The sequence below is a fragment of the Bombus affinis genome, chromosome 3 (genome assembly GCF_024516045.1).
Source record: "Bombus affinis isolate iyBomAffi1 chromosome 3, iyBomAffi1.2, whole genome shotgun sequence".
Taxonomy (NCBI): Eukaryota; Metazoa; Arthropoda; class Insecta; order Hymenoptera; family Apidae; genus Bombus; species Bombus affinis.
Genome location: NC_066346.1, coordinates 6,825,906 through 6,847,240, shown reverse-complemented (window position 1 = coordinate 6,847,240; position 21,335 = coordinate 6,825,906). Strand labels below are relative to the sequence as shown.

At 29.1% G+C, this 21,335-nt stretch overlaps 2 protein-coding genes and 1 long non-coding RNA gene across 7 annotated transcripts; 1 reads left to right on the top strand and 2 right to left on the bottom strand.

The window, feature by feature from the left end:
- Positions 1-698: 698 nt before the first annotated feature.
- On the bottom strand, positions 699-12,638 carry LOC126914157 (progestin and adipoQ receptor family member 3). 5 transcript variants are annotated; one of them, XM_050717749.1, is made up of 8 exons: positions 12,285-12,638; positions 9,318-9,486; positions 5,781-5,965; positions 5,224-5,380; positions 4,957-5,109; positions 4,201-4,480; positions 2,685-2,852; positions 699-2,034 (listed from the first exon to the last, which is right to left on the bottom strand). In XM_050717749.1, exons 2-7 carry the CDS (start codon positions 9,459-9,461, stop codon positions 2,710-2,712), a joined length of 1,062 nt encoding a protein of 353 aa, XP_050573706.1. In that variant the 5' UTR covers positions 9,462-9,486; positions 12,285-12,638; the 3' UTR covers positions 699-2,034; positions 2,685-2,709. The 5 variants fall into 5 exon arrangements, 4 of the variants coding, with proteins under 4 accessions (XP_050573706.1, XP_050573708.1, XP_050573705.1 ...); XM_050717751.1 differs by lacking the exon at positions 12,285-12,638 and adding an exon at positions 12,190-12,208; XM_050717748.1 differs by lacking the exon at positions 12,285-12,638 and adding an exon at positions 12,008-12,144.
- Positions 10,473-12,338, top strand: LOC126914178 (uncharacterized). The gene is made up of 2 exons (XR_007709602.1): positions 10,473-10,609; positions 12,228-12,338. It is a non-coding gene; the product is annotated as an uncharacterized LOC126914178 (long non-coding RNA).
- A 4,503-nt stretch (positions 12,639-17,141) lies between the features above and the next one.
- LOC126914164 (ubiquitin-conjugating enzyme E2-17 kDa) lies at positions 17,142-21,222 on the bottom strand. Its single transcript, XM_050717760.1, has 6 exons — positions 21,059-21,222; positions 19,109-19,172; positions 18,756-18,787; positions 18,143-18,220; positions 17,959-18,064; positions 17,142-17,843 (listed from the first exon to the last, which is right to left on the bottom strand). The coding sequence occupies exons 1-6, from the start codon at positions 21,080-21,082 to the stop codon at positions 17,704-17,706; spliced, it is 444 nt and encodes a 147-aa protein (XP_050573717.1). The 5' UTR covers positions 21,083-21,222; the 3' UTR covers positions 17,142-17,703.
- Positions 21,223-21,335: the final 113 nt, after the last annotated feature.

Below are 21,335 nucleotides of genomic sequence, written 5' to 3'. Positions count from 1 at the left end.
ACTAATTGTCGGTGATAAGTACAAAGGAAAATATTTAATCACCTCCTAGTAAGAATATAGGGAATGTAGCTTTCTTAAGTTTAGTAACATATCTGTACATATAGGAATATATATTCCGACGTCCATGATATAGAATCCAGGCGTACATATTTTACGAATTTCGATCGCGATTTCGACATTCATGAAAGTGAAATGCCAGTAGAAATAATCCTCGACCTATATACTAGAAATAACGAATATAATCTTTATAACTTTCTTAATATATTGAATATTTTATTTTTTGCTACTTTTCTTGTCATTTTTTATAATTTTGATTTCAATATATTATATGATAAATAAAAAATAAATAAGTCCTTTATTATATTTTATATATGTACATAATGAATTTGTTTCCAATACAAATTACCTTTGTTCTTTATTTTCCTTTCATTAAAATATATTATGAAAATTAAAATTTATTTGAAGAAGTTATTTTATAATTTAATAAATGATATAATCATTTTACTGTTGCAGATGCGTAGAAAATAATTTGGAAAAATACAATAATATTGTAACAATATTATAGATATTTTTTTATGGCTTAGATAATAATTGTTATAAAAAAATTTTACTTGATATACTTTAATATAATTTATTATTATATTACATTAAAAAGTTAATTATTTATTGAAATTAGTAAAAAATAAATAAAAACAGTATAATTTTAGGCAACAATTTTATTTAACAGTTGGAAGTAATAACATTCTATTACAATTATATTTTGTTAGAATACGTAATACTTACTTCAGATAAAATCATATAAAAATTGATAAAAATGTAATTATTTAAACTACTATGTTTACAGATACAGAATGGACATTCATAATTTTCTTTGATATGTATTGAACCGTGCAAGGTATTGAAACAAATATTGCAAATAGTTATGCAAAATAACACTTTTCACAGCTATTTTAAGTAAAGACAAAGTCTATAGCTGACATTAATCGTATAAATATTTAATCCACGTATTTTGTATAATTTAATATGTAATGTTTGACTAAATATATTAATTCATTTTTAGTGGTCATAATATTATAACTGAGAATTACAATTACTGAATCAGTTAATAAAAAATATATTATTATTGCCATTATAGAAGTAACAAGGTATAATTTTTTATATGATGTTTGAAAACAGAATTTAAATAATTTTTATATAATAATCAAGTATCTTTTATATAGCAAAACGTTCAAATTTATAACTAAATTTTTCTTATTTCCTTTTTTGTACAAAACTTTCGCATTTATCTCATTTACAACTCTTTATTTACAAGTTTTCAGGCACTGTTCAAATCAATGTGTATACTTTACTATATTACTTTTATCTTACTATCATACAATGTAATTTTTACAAATGTTATTTAATAACATACAACTGCAGAAGTAGTTCTTTCAATTTCTTCACGTTCTTCCAATGTTATTATTTCATTAAATAATAAATATCTATTGCGTCAATTATGTACAAACTTAGAAACTTTTGCCACCTGCGGATAAATTTCCAATTGCAATTACAGAATACTTTTCGTCATTGCGTCTTTATGAGTTACATATTACTAACAACAGTCAATTAATACTTGCAACCTTGCTTTATATTGTAAATTATAATTATTGCAATAAAAGCATTGAGCAAGCATGTTTCTCATATGGGAATAAAATAAATGTCTAAGAAAGATGTCTGTTATAAAAATTGAAATAATAAAAAGAAAATGCAGTACGTCTATTTAAAATTTATAAATATAACATAAATAAAAATGACTAACATTAGAACGTTTCAGATACTTTGAAAGGACCCGTATTAACGTTGTTTTAGCTAAATTCTACAGATTTCACGCACTGTAACATCAGAACACCTGTCGATGAATGTATGCTTGCAATGGATTCACAATTACGCAAGTTGTCTTTCTCTCAATAGCGTAAAACGGTAGTTTGTTGTAATACTCTGACGACCAAACATTGAATTCCATAGCGCAAGCACATTCCATAATAAAACCATGGCCTGAAATAATTACGTATACATGTTACATCATCATTACAATTCACAATCGTACAAATGTAGTTAAATAAAACAAGGAAAAGAAGCAATCAGCTTGAAACTTAAAAATTGCAAATGAAGGCTACCAGAAAAGAAACATGATAAGTCACACGTTTTGTCCATTATAAAGAAGTGATATTAACGTTCGATACAATGTCGACCAGTTTTATATTATCTAAATCGTTTTTTTCATTCGATTTGGTTATAAAACACGAGCTCTTGCCATCTCTCTATTCTTGAGTATTTTAAAAATATTGATTGCCACAACATTAGTTATTCTACTGGTTGTATATAAAAATTGTTGGATTTAATATTAAAAGACAATATATTTTTGCACGACGTAGTTTTTTAAACTAAATATACTTTTTTGAAAACAAAAATGTTAACAAATATAGACTTATCATGTATCTTCCACATGATCTTCGAAAGTAGTTAATTTTTTGGAAAATATATAACAAATTTAAGATTATATTTGTAAAATATAGAATTATAGTTTAAGTATATATAACATACTTTTTTGGACAAATGAAACATATAATTATAGTTTAAGTAAGCAACAAACTTAATTTTTTTTTAATTGGTTATTATTCTTATATGAAATATGTATTTTATACCTGAATGATCGTCAGTGTCTGTCTGTCATAATAATCTTATATTACTTGGACAGCCGTGGTTCATTCTGTATTCCACGTATAGCATTCCAGTATTGTGCCAATAATAAAGAGCCAATACTACCAATGCATGCCACCACTGATGAGACGAACCAATATAATCTACCCACCCTTCAACAAAATAAAACTCTAATAATATATCAATCACACAACAATAATAATAAATTTCGCTATTTATACACGTATCGTTTTATATTCAATTATATCTATGAAAGCTTCTTTTGTGTCCAACAGAAAGAAATACGTACAAATGCTAGTCATATAATGGTTCGCAAAAATATAGTAGTAGTAGTATTTGTTGCACCATCCGTACATTATTCAATATTTTTGGATATAATACATAATATAGTCCTATAATATTCCAGCGGGTACATTGATACACGAAAGTATTTGAATATTTATAGAAACATTTCCTCAATATACTATGTATGTTATACGAGATATTTTGAAAATTCCATTAGTATTGTAATGAAACATAACTATATGATTATATTAGAAAATTTAGAAACGAATCTGAAAATGTATATAAGAATTAGGATATATTTATAGCAAGCATACACTTCAAAAAGATCATTAAAGTATTTGAACAATCACTTACTGATTATTAGTAAACGAAAATATTTAATGAGATTATATTTAATGTTAATTATATATTTAGTACCACTACTCATGCTGTATGCAATATGTTTGCAATAAATTGTGTGCTAACTTCTATATAGATTTTCGGATTAGTTTTCAATATAATTACGATAATCATGTCTCGTTACACCGCTAATGAAGTTTGGAAAATTTCATATAACAAACCTAATATATTCATACAAATTTCACTCTAAGCATTTTGACACCTATTGCTTACATTTATTGGAAAACTCCAACACATTTTATTTTAATTAGTATTTTATATTATCAGATATATATATATATATGATATAAGAATGAAATAATAATTTTACAATAAAGTCGTTTGAAAGTAAAAGCACTGAAAAGCGTTCAATTCGTATTAAGCATTAGCAACTGCTGCTTGTAATAGCATGTACTTAAGGTTTATGATCGGCAGTGAATATAATGAAAATAAAATTATAGATTGGATGGGAAATGTACTCCATATCATGTTTATTCAATTCAATGTTTTCCATTTTAAATTATCCATCGATTGACGTCAGATAGATTGTATTAAATATTAATACGATCAAACTAACGTTACTAGTAAAACCTGAATTTCGGATTTTTGTTAATTATGTTATATTTTATTGATTGAGTACCTAATAAAACAATGGTTAATTAAAGTTAGTGAAATAATCTATATTATTAAAAATAAAGTTATAATGTTGCATAACTTAAGGCGGGTCTTTTATTATAAGTATTTCATTATTTTTATGAGAAGTTCTTTTATAACAAAAAATTAGGCATCTAATTTGGTTTCAGTATTTTGATTAGAAAATGAAAAATGACTGATTACCTGGACAAAATCGTTCCGGGATTTTGCTTAAATAAATAACGAACGCTACACCGCTAATAACATACATTCCTAGCACCCTTGGAAGCAACATTCTAACGATCGGGTTGTCCATGCCACCCATAGCAATACTCCAATGCAGCGTTGGCAGCACTCCATAAGCTGCCCAAGCGACAAAAACGACTAGCTTGACATTTCCATTGACATTCAATTTTGGTATTTGCAGAATCATAGCAAATATAAAAATTGCCAACACCGTTATCAAATAAAATCTCTGCAACTCCTGCATGAAATAATAAATATTTACGGCTGTTTAGTAATTATAAATAATTTCTTCTGCATGAAAGAAACCTTTATTTTTTAATTTAATTTGTATTTTAATATTAAAAAATTCCAGTATAAATGTTATGTGAGGATATTTATTTAAATAAAAATAGCCATTGTGTTTATTTAATCACATTCTTAGTATTTTGATTATTATTTTTATTTTATAAATGTTTGCTTTGTTTGGATAGTATATCGGATAATATTTTCTTTCGTTCAAAGAAGATTTTACTTTCACCGGTTGTTATAAATAATCGATAATACACGTAGCACGAAACTTCTTAAACACAAGTCAGTTATATCGATTACCTTATCGATCGTTTAAGTAGAGAAGAAGTTAACGTGCGCAATATTTGATTAAAATCTAGATTTGAATTTAAACTTTTAAATACTACATAATTTAGAAGTTGTACGATAATTGCATATTTTATTTACCTTGTGACACCAAAAAGCGTAGTAAACTCCAGACATGTATATGGATAAAAGGCTCAAAGCAATGCCAAATAGGTCAAATGATAGAAAACACCAATAATCTTTTTCACTTCGGCAGGAAAACGTGTGATACACCGAAGATAATATCATACATGCCTGAAACAATTCATTTTGCTCTCTTTCTAAATTTGTCATATGTTAAACAATTTATTTTTGTACATTTCTAATAGTGAATTGTTACGATTGAAAAAGACATTTTTTGAATATTACCTGGAAACAGATCAGTAGAAGTGCTACTATCACTTTATCACCAAAGGGTGCGTGAATATTTAGTAGACAAAGATCGTACAGAGTCAGACCGAAAAATAACATCCATCCGAATATGTGACTCCATATGTTTACTGTTTCATTTGTCCACCAGAATATACTGAAATAAATATTCCCCTTTTCGAAATTGCTTTTGTGCATTCAAGACATAAGTAATGATTTATTTTTTATTTACAGCACGGATTAACTGTAGATTAAAATTATCAAACGAATATTATAAGCAACCATTAGAAAAAGACTTTTATTATTGGAAAAGAATTAGAAATTCTTTCAAATTATTTATTATGTATTCTTATACAATGTATAATTCGAGTTCTTAATCTTTCGTATTACATATATACCTACAAATAATAGTTACATATCATCTAAAAAATGTAAGTACGACTGAAAGTGAGATTTTATGGAAAATATGTATGGTTCTCTTGTATTATCGAAAGTGTTTCTGACGTTTGATATGTATCGAGAAATCATATTGATATCGAGTAATGTTAAGTACGAACCTCTCGATACATAATTTTGTTGTAAGATATCCTCGATATCCGTGAAGAATATAAGGATTATGTTGAAGATATTCAGGAGCTTCTTCATAATTAAGAAGACGTCTCATTTTCTCTTCATCGTCAAGCGTAATCTTTTTATCTTTTATAGGTGACTCGTCCAGCTTTCTGGAAAGCCTACGGTATACCTGCAAGGAATTACAACTACATCTAAGTACTTCTATTAACAATTGTATTTATGTTGGAATATTTTTTCACAAGAACTTGACAAAACAAGGTTCTTTTTATTAGTAATGTTAAAAGATCTTGTTCTTTTAGATACTCTTATTTTTAAATATTAAGTTAGTCTAACTAAAATATGGACGATGAAAGTAACGTTGTAGCTTTTTAATTGAATAATTAATTTGGCGAAATGGTGAAAAATTCTATAGAGAATTCAGAGCAAAATGTACCCAACATTTTTCAATCTTAAAAAAGTTAATTTCGATCTTAGAAAATGTTATATCATGTATTATACTTGTATATTTTATACTTTACGCAATGGCAATGAATAATAGTAATAAGATTATAGTATTTTAATTAAGAGTGAGTTATTCCTGTCAACTTAACACTTCACTAGTTTGTAACGATATTAAATTCATTAGTTATATCTTTTTTTCTATATCAACAGAATATTATGCAACGTCAGTACTGTAGATGGGGGTTTTTACAATAGATACGTCTATGTAAATTGATAAGAAGGAATTTACTTTGACGTAAATATAAATATATACGTGGCGTCAATATGGATGTAAATATTTATATATACATGAAAATATACGATTTGTAGTACTCTTAACGTTGTTAGGACCAAACTAGAGTGAAAGTTTATCACTGGACTTAGGTAATGCTTTACATAATTTTGTAGATAAAATGTGTGTAATGTTTAGATTTATTATTATTTCCAGGTTACATCAGGGTAGTAAAAAATTCTATGTTATATTGGTTTATGTCCTATAGCTGTAATTCACGATGAAGCTTTTTGTATGATCATATAATAATGAAAACATGTTCTATAAGAATCTACAAATATCTACATTTATAAACAAATACTACGTTATGAACACACTATAAATAAACAGAAGATATTTGTATGGCTCTGAAATTCATAGCGAGCTGGAATAACACTAACATATACATTATGCAATCAGTATCTGTTATTTCGTTATTAAATACCCTTTAATCTGAGTCATTTTTATTATATAACTTAGTAAACTAAAAACTAGTTAAAAAGAGCCATATTACATAAAATATTTACATTATATCTAAGCAAAATATCAAATGTTTACATTATATCCGCGACGAAGACACGAGATAATTCATTGATAAATGTTTGTCTTTGTATATCATCAGTAGCTGATTTAACCAGATCGTTTGGTGATTTATGAATATCCGATTTAACCAACATAAAAATGCAGACGAATGACAGAATTTCTTCTATAATATAGAAATTTCTAATAATACATTTATAATATTTGCATTTGCGCATCATTAAAAATTAATTCAATCAGATAGCTTATACAACATCAATAGCTAATTTAGACAGAGTGAAAAGGCAATTGAATGTCAGAATTTCTTTTACAACTTAAAAGTTTAATCAGACGAGTTTCTCTGCGAATTATTTGTGCTTCTTTGTAAACAACCTATTTCTAGACCTTCAGCCTTCTTCTTCTATGGATAGTTTTCATTGCAATTAAGCACATCACATACAATAGATCATAGGCAATCTCAGGATATAAGAGCAAAAATTTGGTCGCTATCTTGAGATACGAAAGCTGTAAAGTAGGCCACAACGGGACTTGCCTTTCATCTCAGTGTGTCAAGTTTATACTACGGGCTTTCTTCTTTATCTTTCCTGTATCTTTCACTAGCGAAATCGATTTTTCACTTCGGCATAGCGGCTCTAGTACTACTTGGTACCAGCCTTGCTATTTTCTTCATCCGCCATTAGTATAGTTATGTATGTATTATGTCTGTTTACCATGATGATTGCAACGTGTCGCGAAACTTTCAAACAATCTTAAGCCTTCACTATAATAAACATATTAATAAACGCAAAAAAAAACACAGTTCAAATCGCCAATATCCTGTGATTATTTCGTAATTAAGATATTTAAAAATCGACGTTTCTTTCATTTTTTCATGGTACTACTGATCTTCTAATTGCAATTGAAGCGAAAGCTCTTTCCGTGAAAACAAACACTTTCATTCAAATTAACTACAGTAAATCTTTCATTGTTCGAACTCGTATTACCAGAACATGATTTCACAGTAAAAGAGATATAAGATCCATAAATACCTAAAAAAATATTATATACAGGTATAACGTCTCACTTTCTACTATTATTACTGATCTTTTTGTTTCTGCGATATAAAACAATCGCTAGACTGGTGGATATTCATGCAATTTCATATCTTTATAAACATAGACGGAAGAATTAAACCTAACTAAAGATTCGTTCAATTTATTAAATATTACCTAATGAACAATTATTTTGAACATATTATATATCTCTTCGTATAACGCGTATTCTGTATATTTTAAATTTTCCATGAATGCATCCATAGACTAATAATCGCCAGTGTAGTGTAAAGAGGGATAATTGGAACAAATGTCCCTAAAAATCTTTTTATTCAAAGACTTGTCTCCCTTGTAACTGTAATAAGCTTACTCATAGTTCATTATCTTTTTCTAGGATCCTTGTTCTAATGACCAATACCAGAATATTCATAGATACTAATTTTGTTGCAAGATTTCTTTGGCGATAAAATTTCAATCATCCGTTTTATTCCCAAATCCAGAATTTTTATTTTTCGATAACAATTTTAACAAAAATAATGCAAAGAAAAAGTGTTAATACTGCCCGATGATTCATTGTTTCAGAAGTTCATCGTTAACCTTGATAGGTATGGAATCACGTTAAAGGAGAATCATACACGTCGGTGAACAACCTATATGCTCGGAAATGCATATCGACGTTTTGCAAAGCTGAAGGTTTTGTACGTCAAACAGAAATAGAGCATACCAGGCACAACACAATTGTAGAATACGCTACTGTGTGATCTAACAGTAATTACGGACCAGTCAAAGTGAAAGTTGTGGCTGGAATACGCGCGATATTTTTTCGCAAAAAGTCTCGGCCATTTTCGTTTCGATGACCATTCTATTCTATTTCCGATAAAAATAACTGACATTATACAAAATTTGTATCTTCATCTCACGTTAAACAACGTTCTGTTTCAAGCTTAAACTTAAAACATATAATAATAAAACTCAAAACATGCAATTGCATCCTTTCGACTGATTATCTACTTAGTTGCAGAAGATTTTGCCAAGAAAGAAAAGATATCGTCTCTCGGTCTCTCAACTTTTTATTGTTATAAATAACTCATTGTCGGAATCTATTATCTTATCTCGAAGAACGAAACATATATTTGCCATGAATAAATATAAATGATAAATAAATACAAGTAGTAATAATTATAATAACGTGCGCTTACCTCGCCGTTAATCAGCTTCGTCGTTTCTTGCGTGACATCTGTTTTTTGTTGCTTTTCATGGTTGTTATTGTGCAGTTCCTCATTGTTCGACTGCTTCTCGCTTTGGTCGCTCACCTCTTCCACGCCTGCTAATAATTTCATCATTGAACAAATTCGGCTATCTTCTAGTCTGTAAATAGAAAAGAAGATTAAGCGACAATGTTAACCAAACATGATGCATTGATACCGTAAGGTACATAAGCTTTATTTTATAAAGCATGTTCGTGAATACAATCAAATTACAAATTAAAACGTGTATGGCCGTGATGATATAGATTTGTTCGCGTTAGCCTTGACTTGGGTTAATAAGTTAGATTACTAGCAAATTTCAATAAGTTAATCTTTTCTTCGCTGTTAATGGCATAATTGTTAAAAGGCAAATAATATAGCCTAATCTACTTTGTTTATCTTAAAACGAGAATTGACTACTTTCATAGCACTGGTTTATTTTTTTAATTTATTCCCAAGGTTTATTATACGTTTGAAACATTTTTTAGCTGCTGTGAAGATTTCTAAATTAGTTAGAAAATTATCACTCTGACACGTTAGACACTCAAGAACGTTATTTACGTCAATTAAGTTTCAAATATGTACATGATGCTGATAGGATGAATTACATGCATATATACGTGTAATGCAAATATGTTGAATTTAGTTTAATGTGAATATCATCATAAAACACTGAATACAAAATTATAGTATACCGAACCGGCTTTCTCAACACGAATATACAATTGGAACGCATGGATAAAAAATCCAATTGGATGGTGCAGTGTTAAATTCTCGTTAAGGAACCATTCGAGGTACTTTTTAAATCGAATAGAAGTGCCATCAAAATATAACGTTTATTTCATTATGCTCGTTAATGTATTCGTGTTTCATTGCATTCACTCGTGATTTTCAATGCTTCTTTATCAGTCACGATGATCCGTGTGGCTTTAATATCAACCATACGACACAGGAGTAAGGTTTCCAACTGATCTGGAGGCGGTTTTGAAGTCTTCATCGAAGAAAATCTCGTGTACGCAATTATCCTTTTACACGCGAATTCCTTACAAAAAAATAAGATTCTACAAAGCTGACACGAAATGTCAAGGAAAAAGATGACGTAAAAGTCCAAAGTTTTTAAGTTTTTAAGTTTTTAAGTATCTGCACCTGCCACTATTACGGATATAGCTAGAAATTTGTGCCATCGAGAAGGAAGCTGTCAAACGCCAAATGGAAACAATGTAACAAGAAAATTACAAACCACGGTAAATGAGCTGCATTTTTAATGTCTCATTTTTTTGCCGAACCGTTCTCAATGAACATGTATATTATGCATGAAAGTGACCGCGATTCGACCGAATTTTTTTTCTCCAACATAAATGCCGATTCTCTTAAATCGTAAACTTTCGAAACATGTTTAGTAAAGTATATCCGGAAAGCTATAGTTTACAATAGTCTGGTTATTTTGTCTGTTTACAAGACATCTATTCACTCTCTCTTGCGTACCGAACAATCTTTCGTGTTTAATCTATGAGAAAGTTGAATGCGCCCTGTGGAACCTGTTAATAATGTCTATTCTGCGCTTCCGTTTTCAGATTAGTGCTATAGTTGGTAATTCTGTATTAAGATATTTTCTTGTATAGATTTTATTATATGTCATACTAGTTATTTTATTTATTTTCTTTGCTTCTTTATTAATTTTCTTTATTTATCGTGAAATATATGTGTAAGTGACAATGAAAAAATGTCAATCTTCTTTCGTCCGTGTTATAATATCCGTTTGAAATACATTAGAGTGCGTAGAAATTAGTAAAATAAAGTTTAACAATAAATTTATGAATTTAATATTATACGCGATTTATTTTATTCGATTTAGGTAAACTTTTAGATTCTCAATCTTTCAAATAGCTTGTTCTTCCTAATACACTTTCTCTCTATGAACTTTATATCGTATTGCCATATGATATGTTAATAAATAAACGATAGATTTAGTATGTCACACGAATAAAGTTAGATTTAGAATTAAAAGTTCTGGTGTTTAAAAGTGGAATTTAAACGAACAGACATGTTAAATCGTAGTTTCTCATTCAGCACTTAAGTCACTTAAACAAAAGTAATCATCATGCATATTTAATTTCATGTTAGATACACGCATCAGTATCCTCAAACATTATCTTCATACTTAAATAAAAATTAGAATGTATAAGGTGCAAAAGGTCGAGTAGTTTTCCGCTTAATTCAATTTTTACAATTCGTAATTAAAATTAATATACGCCCAAGAAATTAAGATTCTTGTATCGTAATCTTAATTTCGTTCATCTACATTGATAACAATCAAGCAATCGCTACGTTTATGTATTCTAACCGAAACTAAAATATTTATTTATCGTTACTTTATAATGAACAACATATAAAAACGTTTTCATTAAAAGACAAAGAATATATCTATAGTCAATAAATGCAAAGTTTGCCAAATAATTGCTTTCAAAGAGAATGAAATATTTTATAGAAAAAAGAAAAAATACACGTAACGATATTTATGATTTTTACCAATATTTCAAATATTCGTTTCGGTATTCATCACTTGTTAGCTCGAAAGTATAGTGCTCTTTGAAAAGCTGGCAACGAATACGACGACGACGTAGAAAATATGGCTCGTTTACGTTGTCACATTACGCCCGGTCATGTAACACAATGTAATTTGTTAGTGAAAACTCTCAGTGAAGAATCAGTCGTTGGATGAATGCACGCGTTTGTTCGTAAACATAAAGCGTGTTCTCGACGAGTGAACGCGACACCGCAGCTCGAATATGTACGCTAATTGCAATACCAGCGTGATATATACCACTTTGAAATGATTTAAAACGTTCTCTCTTTGTTAAGCTCTGGCAATGATCGCGAACAACGTGTCTGACTATCGTTACTTTTAATGCTACGTACCACTTGGCTGCGGCTTGTCGTCTGATTGTGAAGCCCTCGCGATACGCGTTTATTGAGCGATCGCAATCAACGTTTTGAAAAGGTCGCGGCGGGTGCAGGAAGTCGGCCGATTGTCGATCTATCGGCACATTCTTCTAACAGTTGTGTATCCACCAGCAGCGAAGTCACCTTATTTTCAACCTCGATCGCCGAGCGTGCCGAGAACAGCACTGACACTGAACAAACCGCACCGTAACCAGACGGTCCAAAGCGCCGCTCGATAGATCGAAACACGTTCTCGTACTACAGACTAGCGATGGACTCGAGTTTTTATTTTCACTTCGTCTCTTCGTGCCAATCTTACTTTTCTGCTTACGCATACAGTAACACGCATGAACATTCGAATATCACGATATTCGCAAGATTATTGCCCTAAACAAATATATATATATATACACATATATATTTGTGTACAGCAACGTTATTCAATTAATTGTTTTTTAATATATTAAAAGACTTATTGTAATTAGTAGAAACGTAAATTTTATTTATTTATTTTGCATATTAAGCAATAAATTAAATAACGTCAGAATTTAAATATACATATATTAATTATACATATTTTAAATATGTAGATTGTATAGTGTACACATATATTTCATGTAGAATTAATGTAACTTGCTTATTATTTGATTTGGTGTAAAATTAGATATTGATTAACGTGAAGTGTTTCATATATTTCATGTTAAATTTCGACTTTACTTGGTTTATCGCTTGTGATGCAAAAAAACTGTGCGTGATAGATAAAATGTGTGTTTCTATTAGCTGGAATAAATGTTTTGATATATTAAAAGGAAATTTTTTTTAAATTTAGCAATGCTGTTATAAACAAGTATATGAATCCCAAATGCCTAAATATTGATAAGAGTCATTTTATGCTCGATTATATTATCGTTGGTATTCTTGGCAATATACGTATTAGTATATACATGTATCTAACTCTGCTACGTTCTTTTCTTCATTTTTGTCTCAATTATATTTTTCTCATAAAAAAAGATATCATCACAGTCTGGCCAAACTATGAAAAATGTCTCATGTGTACTTCCTCGTTTCAACTGTATGTTAAACGTCTCCTTGAAACATTACGAATTCTTTTTTTTTTTTGGCTAATATGAGGGCAAGATTGAAGTATAAAAATTCGAAGATCGTAACAAAGTTACAGACAACATAGAAGAATATTTTAAAATATAACTGGTCCATATTTTGATTTTCTAGCTGTTGTGTCTCTTGACGATTAAAAACGAAGTGTTAAATTATAAAACCAACATTCTTAATTCAAATATATATTATTAAATTATTTCAACTTTCTCAAAATATTTCTGCCTTCTAATTGCCATTGTTTTATCGCTTGTATATATTTCAAAATTCTTGCGGATTTTATTTAAACATTTTTTTTTACATTTTTTACATAAAATTATTAAATTAAAATTACTAATTGAGAGATATGTGTTATTGAACATTGCCGTGCCATGAATATTTTTAAAGGTCATGTGCGTGAGAAAAACATTTTGAAAGAATAGAAACTGATCAGCAACAGGTGTAGATCTATTAACATTACACATATATATCTTAACAGAACACTTAGATATGAATATTATTGGATCAGGTATAAGTTCGTTTTCTCAAACTTTCTATTCTTCTTAATGTATGATCTAAGATAAAGAGTACATTCTCCATGCATCAAGAAGATACCTATTATCTCGTTATTATAATGTAAATATTAAAATTCAGAGATTTATTGACATTTATTGATAAAATTTAAGACTTTGGAAAAATCAAAAAGATGACTGTGTTTCGGTGACTAAATAATGTAAGTAGGTTACACTACCATTGATGACCTACATACATATGTACAGAATATTTTATTTCGTGCAAATGAGAGAATTAATTGTATAGAAGATTTATATATTATAATGATGCTAAAAGTATAATTATAATAAATAAAAAGTATCATGCGTCAGTAACGAATATACAAATATTAATACGGAAATTTTGATTATTAATCGATCTTTTATTTGCTGAAATTACTTATTACTAATTCATAAATCCACATTCTACGTGACTGAAGAAAAAATATGTATAGTATACATTGAAGTTATAGGATGATGTTTGATAACAGATTTATAAATCGTTTAAATTTTCATTCTTAAATTTTCACTGCGATGTATACATTTTGGCGATACATATACTGCACAATAAATATTATCTTTGCAATGATCATATATCTGCAAAATGTTTTTCGAAGCTTCTTTAAATATTTTCTATAAATAAATATAAAACGCGATAAAAACTAAATTTCTTCCGTTTCTTTCGAACTTTCAATTTCCATCGCATTCTATATTTTCAAAAATCATCACAGGAACAGCTTTCGATCGAATTAATTTTCAATATGTAAAAATAAAATGAAATCAAATGTTTAAACTAGATGGAGGTGAATTCGCATTCGACTTATTTCGTTTATTAATGAACTGATATTATCGTTCGATATTATTAATTCTATTATCTACATTATCAATAATTTAATTTTTAATCATTGTAACTGGCATTGTAGCTGAATTAATTTCAAAATTCTCCAAAATATTCGTACTGGAACATTAACTAGACTACTAACTCGAAAAAAGTGATTAAACATGATTTGAAAAGGGTGAATTTTAGCTGAATTCGTGTTTTTTATCGAGCTTTTTTGCAAAGATATTCTTATCTCTATCATTAACTACATTGCTTTAGCAGGTTCCTGCTAACACTGCGGTAAAATAGACGTACTGCGGTCAAGAACGGCCAGGCCAAAAGGGGAAAAGCATTGCCACTTTCACCGTTTCATAGTTTTTTCAACATACTAAAGATCCTACAACGTATATGAACGGAACCCGTTCATTGTGAAAGTCTGACAAAGACATCTGCTACTTCCAAGTCTGATTATACAAAGGTCCTTTATTTGTTCCAATTTTATCATACATTGATCCTGTATCCTATATGGTGGCGAAACTTTGGATCAATCAGCTACACCAGTTCTATTTCTGAAAATTCTTTTTATCCTGGGAGTTCGAAAACTAAGAAAGATAATTCCCAAATATTTACAATATACCTTCTTTTCTTTTTAAATGTGTAATGGATTTTATTTAAAATTAACAACGAACTCTTATTTGAGAATCACTAAATTGTCGATTTTGCGAAATCTAAATTAGATCATGGAGTATATTAGAGATTTTAAATATGCAGAGAAAAAACAATAATATCAGTAATATGTAGAATGTAGGTTTATATAGAATTAGGAACAGAACGAAATTAACAAAAGAATCTTTTTATAGTCGACAATTATGGTTATAAGTGATTAGAATGATTATACCTTATCATCATGTGAAATTTATTATATAAAGGGCTAATGCTAAAATAATAATAATTAATTATAATATGTATAATAATAATTACACATGAGATGTGATAATAATAATTAATTACACATGAGTAGTTTTCCTTCTAATAGAGATGAACGATGATCCACTTTCCGAGGCAAATATTTAAATACCTGATTTGCCGCGCATTTTTAGTTGTAATTAAATTACAGTAGTAGACGTTCGTATGAGACAAAATCGACATTAACGAGTGATATACCATATTACATACTAATCGATTTGTCTTTTCTAGGCTTCGTACTTGCTCCGTGAGCTTGCCATATTTTAAGCACCGATTACATTCAAGACTTGCTCGTTAACGCACTTTACACTGTTCGCAAGACAAAATCGTTTACTTACTTTCTAATTAAGTGATCATCTTTACGATATTTCGGATTGTATTCGTTTTCTATAATTAAAAGCCGAAACACTGGTAGCACCAACGAAAGGTGCATTGTTCCTAGATTAATTTGAACAAACTAACAATAAACATGTTGAATGACAACACGTCCTTTTCTTCTCGTAAAAATTGCGTTAAATGGATTTTAGAAACAATTTGATATCTTATTGGAATCCTTTGCAGCCACAATATATAGGAAAATATGTAACTATCGAAAACGTCGTGAGTACTTGAGGGAACTAAGATCTATTTAACGGTTATTTTTCTAGTATGGTATAAGAGTTTGTAATATAATAATAGGACGTAAGAGAGAGAGAGAGAAAAGAGAGAGAGAGAGAAAGAGAAAGTGAGAGAGAGAAGGTACGTATATTTATATTGTGGATGAAAAGGAAGCTTAAGACAAATACTAAATAATAATAAAAAATTATCGCTTAAAGAAAAATTTACACGCAAAACAATAATAAACGCATTGATTCGAGAGTAAAACATAGCGACGGGCGAATTCTTAATTCGCAAGGTACGACGCATGACTTTACTGATAATTATAATGGCGCACTATTATGAAATGAATTCATAGGATTTTACAAATCCATTGTTAAGCTCTAGAGCTCATTAAAACATTTCTTAATTATTTCGTAATATGTTTTAGGTAAGAATCCAAATAAAACGTATTTCGCTTTCATCATTTATCGATAAATAGTGACATCGATAACTACATTTTTTATACCTAAATAAAGCCAAACGACGTCAATTTCACGTCATAAGAAATCGTGAATGCCTTTGTTTGATATCAATATCGCACGGACCCATGAACGGCAGGTACTTATGTCGCGGTCAGTTAAGTCACCAAAACTTTTTTATTTTGCATGTGTTGAATTATTTCAAAATGTATAGTCCAATTTATCGATTAACGATATGCATAATTAAATTGCTACACACACACAGGAACCAAACCATAAATTTCGAGTTACTCGTAGAATTTGTTAGATAGGTAAGGAATTTTAATAATTGAACAAAACATACAGGTATAGTTTCAGTAGTATTTATATATAGCCCAGTCTTACAAAAAAGTAACCGTATCGTTCCAAGGGACGGGCAAACATTGCTCACCTGCGTTAAAACTAACAATCGGTGTACTGTCAGTTCAAGGTTTTCGTTTCACTGAGAAAGTAGGTATATAATGTTACGATATTATAAGCACAATAATTAAAAATTAAACTATTAAATTCAAATACAAATCCTACTTTCACTCTCCTATATTTTACTTCCAGTTTTATTTATGAAAATCAAAGCGGACATGTTTCTTTTTTCCTGATTTATATATATATATATATAATGTTATGTGACCACCTTTTAAATTGCCTCAATTGCCATTGTGGCAACGTCTCAATATTCGCAGGCCTCTCGGGACGAAGGGAACTTCAGTTTGATCACGTTTGTCTGAGCATTCTTCGAGCCCGAGTATTGGCTTAAGTTTTAAAGTAGACGAGCCATAGCTAATTTCAATCGGTGCTGATGCATAAGTGGCAATAGGCTGGGGCTGCTTGTTGGTGGCTTTTGGATGTTGAAGTCAACGGAGATTGGCGCATCACATGGCATACTTGCGCGTCCATTCACGTGCCAATTCATTGTACTTCTCCCTGTCAGTTTTATATAACCTTGCTATCTCTGGTACCAGCGGGTCATCTGGATTTGGATCGCAGAGCAAGGAGCATATTGATAGTAAGACTAAAAAAGCAACAGAGAATTTTCTCTCTTAAAGACTACCTTAAAACTTTAGGTTTCATAAAAATTTTATTTCATTAGTTCTATGTTCACATTGTGTTCAAAAGTTTGTACACACCCTTTGATATGGTAAGTGCTGGGGACCATTGCGATCTTAAAATGTCCAAACAAATACTTCCATTACTGTTGATATTTGGATGATAAATTCTGGTTGTAAAAGCAACCTGCATATATACATAAGGAATTAATATGCCTCTTGTATATTGTTATAGAAAGACTTATTGAAAAAGTAATTAACATACCTTAGGTGGTTTGAATGGATAATCTGTGGGGAAATGAATTGTAAGGAAAAACACTCCTCCTTGGTATGGACTGTCAGGCTGAAAATAATATTTACTCCTAATTATGTGATAATATTTAATTACAAATACTTTGAACATATATAGTGTAGCTTTTATTTATATTCATAATAAAAGATTTTATTTAAATTATATTTAATAAAGTTAAATTATGAATTAGTTTGCAATATTAATATTAATAAAAAGTAGTAAACATAATTATTCTAAATGCAAAAACCAAATAATAAGTATATTATACAACTATCATATCATAATAGGATTATATGACTTAACAGAATTAGAGGTGATTCATAAAATCTTGTTGAAACATCATAGTAAAGATAACATGCATTAGGTTTTATATTTTTAAGTAGAATTGTTAGTCATAAGTAGCATAATATGAGTTTCATTATTTTAGAAGTTACCTTTAAGTATCAGAGTGAAAGCGAAGATACTTGAAAATAATACTCACAAATTATATTTATATGTTCATTAATAATTCTAAGAATGTATTTTTAAGTTAATAAATATTAATCTAATTAATTCAGAAATGGTATTAAGATCATTATATACTTACTGGTCCCATAATAGTTGCTTGCCAATGGAATACTGAAAGCAATTACACGATTAGATGTAGAAATTACAGATTATTACAAATCATAATTGATCATCATAAAAATTAAAGAACAATTAATATATAATTATAGCAACATCAAGAAGTTATATACTTTGTAAAAATGAGCAATAGTAATGAAAAAATAGCTCCAGTTACTTTTGATAATAATTAATATATATCTTTTAGAAAAACAAATGCAATAATGTGCTTTCACATAAAGTATAATAACATTTATACTAGTGATGCAGGTAAATTATGATTTGCCAATTTCTAGTTGAAGCACATGCAGAAACAAATACTTTCAAAGAACTTACAATCGTCTCCCACAGGACCAGCGGAACATTGCGCAGGTGGATCTCTACCAAGGTCCTGAAGTTCCTAAATATACCAACAAATTTTAGTAATATGAATAAAGACTATCTCTGAGGAATATGTATATAAAATATAAATGAAGTTATAATTACAAATAATTCGTATTTTATATATAATAATTCATGTTTCTAATATATAACTTTTTCTACTTATTCTATGTTTCCATGTTGAAGAATTTGTTATTTTTTGAACTAATTTTTTTTTTTAAATAATACATTCTACTAATAACATAATCTTCATATAGTGCATGATGAAATTTTAAGTTTTACAATGTATATATCTATAGATGTATAGATTATATGTGAAACATGTGTAAACAAAGTATTCTAGAACATTCTTACATACATGTATATAGGATGTTTCATTTTTATGCTGCCAAATGGTGTCAGTACGTTCTATGATTAAAAATAAGACAAAAATGTTATATAAACATAGTTATAAATGCTCAATTGCAGTTATAACAAAGATATCAAAATTATAAATAACTGGTTTCTTGTTTGATTTTGTATGAAACAACCTCATAGGTCAATTTAATATTTATAAGAACAGAGAAAACTTTGAACAAGAACTTTAGTAATCATGGTCAACCATGGGAATTCAGATCAACCAACAAAGAAGATTCAGTCATTTATAAATTTGGCATCTTTATTATAACTTTGTAATAAGACACGTACAATCCTATGTTTATATAACATTTTTTTTTTTTTTCATTTTTAATCATAGAATATAGTGACATTACTTGATATGATAAAAATGAAACACCCTGTACACCTGTATATATTATAAGAATCAAATAAATTAGAAGATTTTATATAATATACAAATCCATAAATATACAGTATAATTTAATCATTTATATCATATACTTTGGAAAACTTCAACTTCTTTATACATAAGATTATCATACATAAAGATATTATAATAGTAGTATTACAATATAAAATAAAATAATGCAAGGTATCAATACAGATATTAAAATATAATCATAAAGTTATAGTGAAATTATAATATTTAGGATTAATTCAAATAAATACTATTTAATGATATGATAAAACAAAGTACGACTACGGATTTAAATACCCGAAGTACTTGTTATACAAATACTTGTAATAAGCATATGGTTACAGAATCAAAGCTAAGATAAATGACATATCACTTTGTACTTAGTATGATTACTCATTATGATTATAGTATATTATATGATTACTCATAGAACAATGCATCCAGAACTTTCCATTTTTTGTCCTACCATTGTGAATAATGGTTCGGTTAAAAAATATTATAATGACTGACAGGTCAAATTGTTGGTAGGCATTACAAAAAGTATATCAATCCCTAAATGATTCACTTTATCCAACTAATGTGTGCTACAGTCACATGGTGAAAATTATATTGAGCTATGATACAAGTAAGTGATGGATCACTTAGAAAATTTCTAATGCTATTTCTATCCACAAATGGAATATGAATGCTCTAATGAAATTTTCATAATTTCTAAGTTATCTATAGTTTCATGCATATATGTATATATGAGTAAACATATATGTATACATAGATGTATGTAATGCACGGTTTTACGTTACTTCCGGCAATTTATCGGCTAGCCACTTAAAATTTTTTCAGATTTTCACTGTCACCGTAGCTATGTCCACTGGCACAAAGTGGCACTGTGCAACGTGCGTAATGCACTATGTCGACATAAACGGATACGCAAGTAAATCAAAGCACAACCGAAGAATGCAAAAAAAAGGGGAAAAGCCAACATGATTTTCAATGCTGGCTCACATTGCTTCACTGCAAAATCGTTAAGGGCGTTCAACCGCATTCGACACACATCACATCAACACCCGATTGTCTTTGTACAATACGAACACCTCTGATCATTCACGTACCTTATTAATTCGTTTTAAAGCCATTTGTTGAACTGTGTGTTGATATTAACCGGCTGAAAATCAGACAGCGATAGCCGCTAGCCGAAGATCTTTGATTAGGGATTGCAAGATGGCTGCCTTCTAAACGTAGCCTTACCGCGTTGGTCAAATCAGTATCCGTCAGCTATTTCTGCACCTTCTCCTCCATATTTAACCAAAGTATTTGTGATTGTACTTATGATTATTTTAACAGATAAATTTTATAGTGGAAACATTTTAATAGAAAATAATATTATTA

Excerpts from the sequence above, each read along its gene's own strand:
- LOC126914157 (XM_050717748.1), bottom strand. The coding sequence starts at position 12,030 with ATGACCGGGCGTAATGTGACAAC. Across the intron at positions 9,487-12,007 it reads ACCGGGCGTAATGTGACAAC|ACTAGAAGATAGCCGAATTT; the intron begins GTAAACGAGCCA and ends TTCTATTTACAG. Across the intron at positions 5,966-9,317 it reads CGAAGCTGATTAACGGCGAG|GTATACCGTAGGCTTTCCAG; the intron begins GTAAGCGCACGT and ends AATTCCTTGCAG.
- LOC126914164 (XM_050717760.1), bottom strand. The coding sequence starts at position 21,082 with ATGGCTTTAAAACGAATTAATAAG. Across the intron at positions 19,173-21,058 it reads CTTTAAAACGAATTAATAAG|GAACTTCAGGACCTTGGTAG; the intron begins GTACGTGAATGA and ends TGGTATATTTAG. Across the intron at positions 17,844-17,958 it reads AGCACTTACCATATCAAAGG|TCTTACTATCAATATGCTCC; the intron begins GTGTGTACAAAC and ends TTGCTTTTTTAG.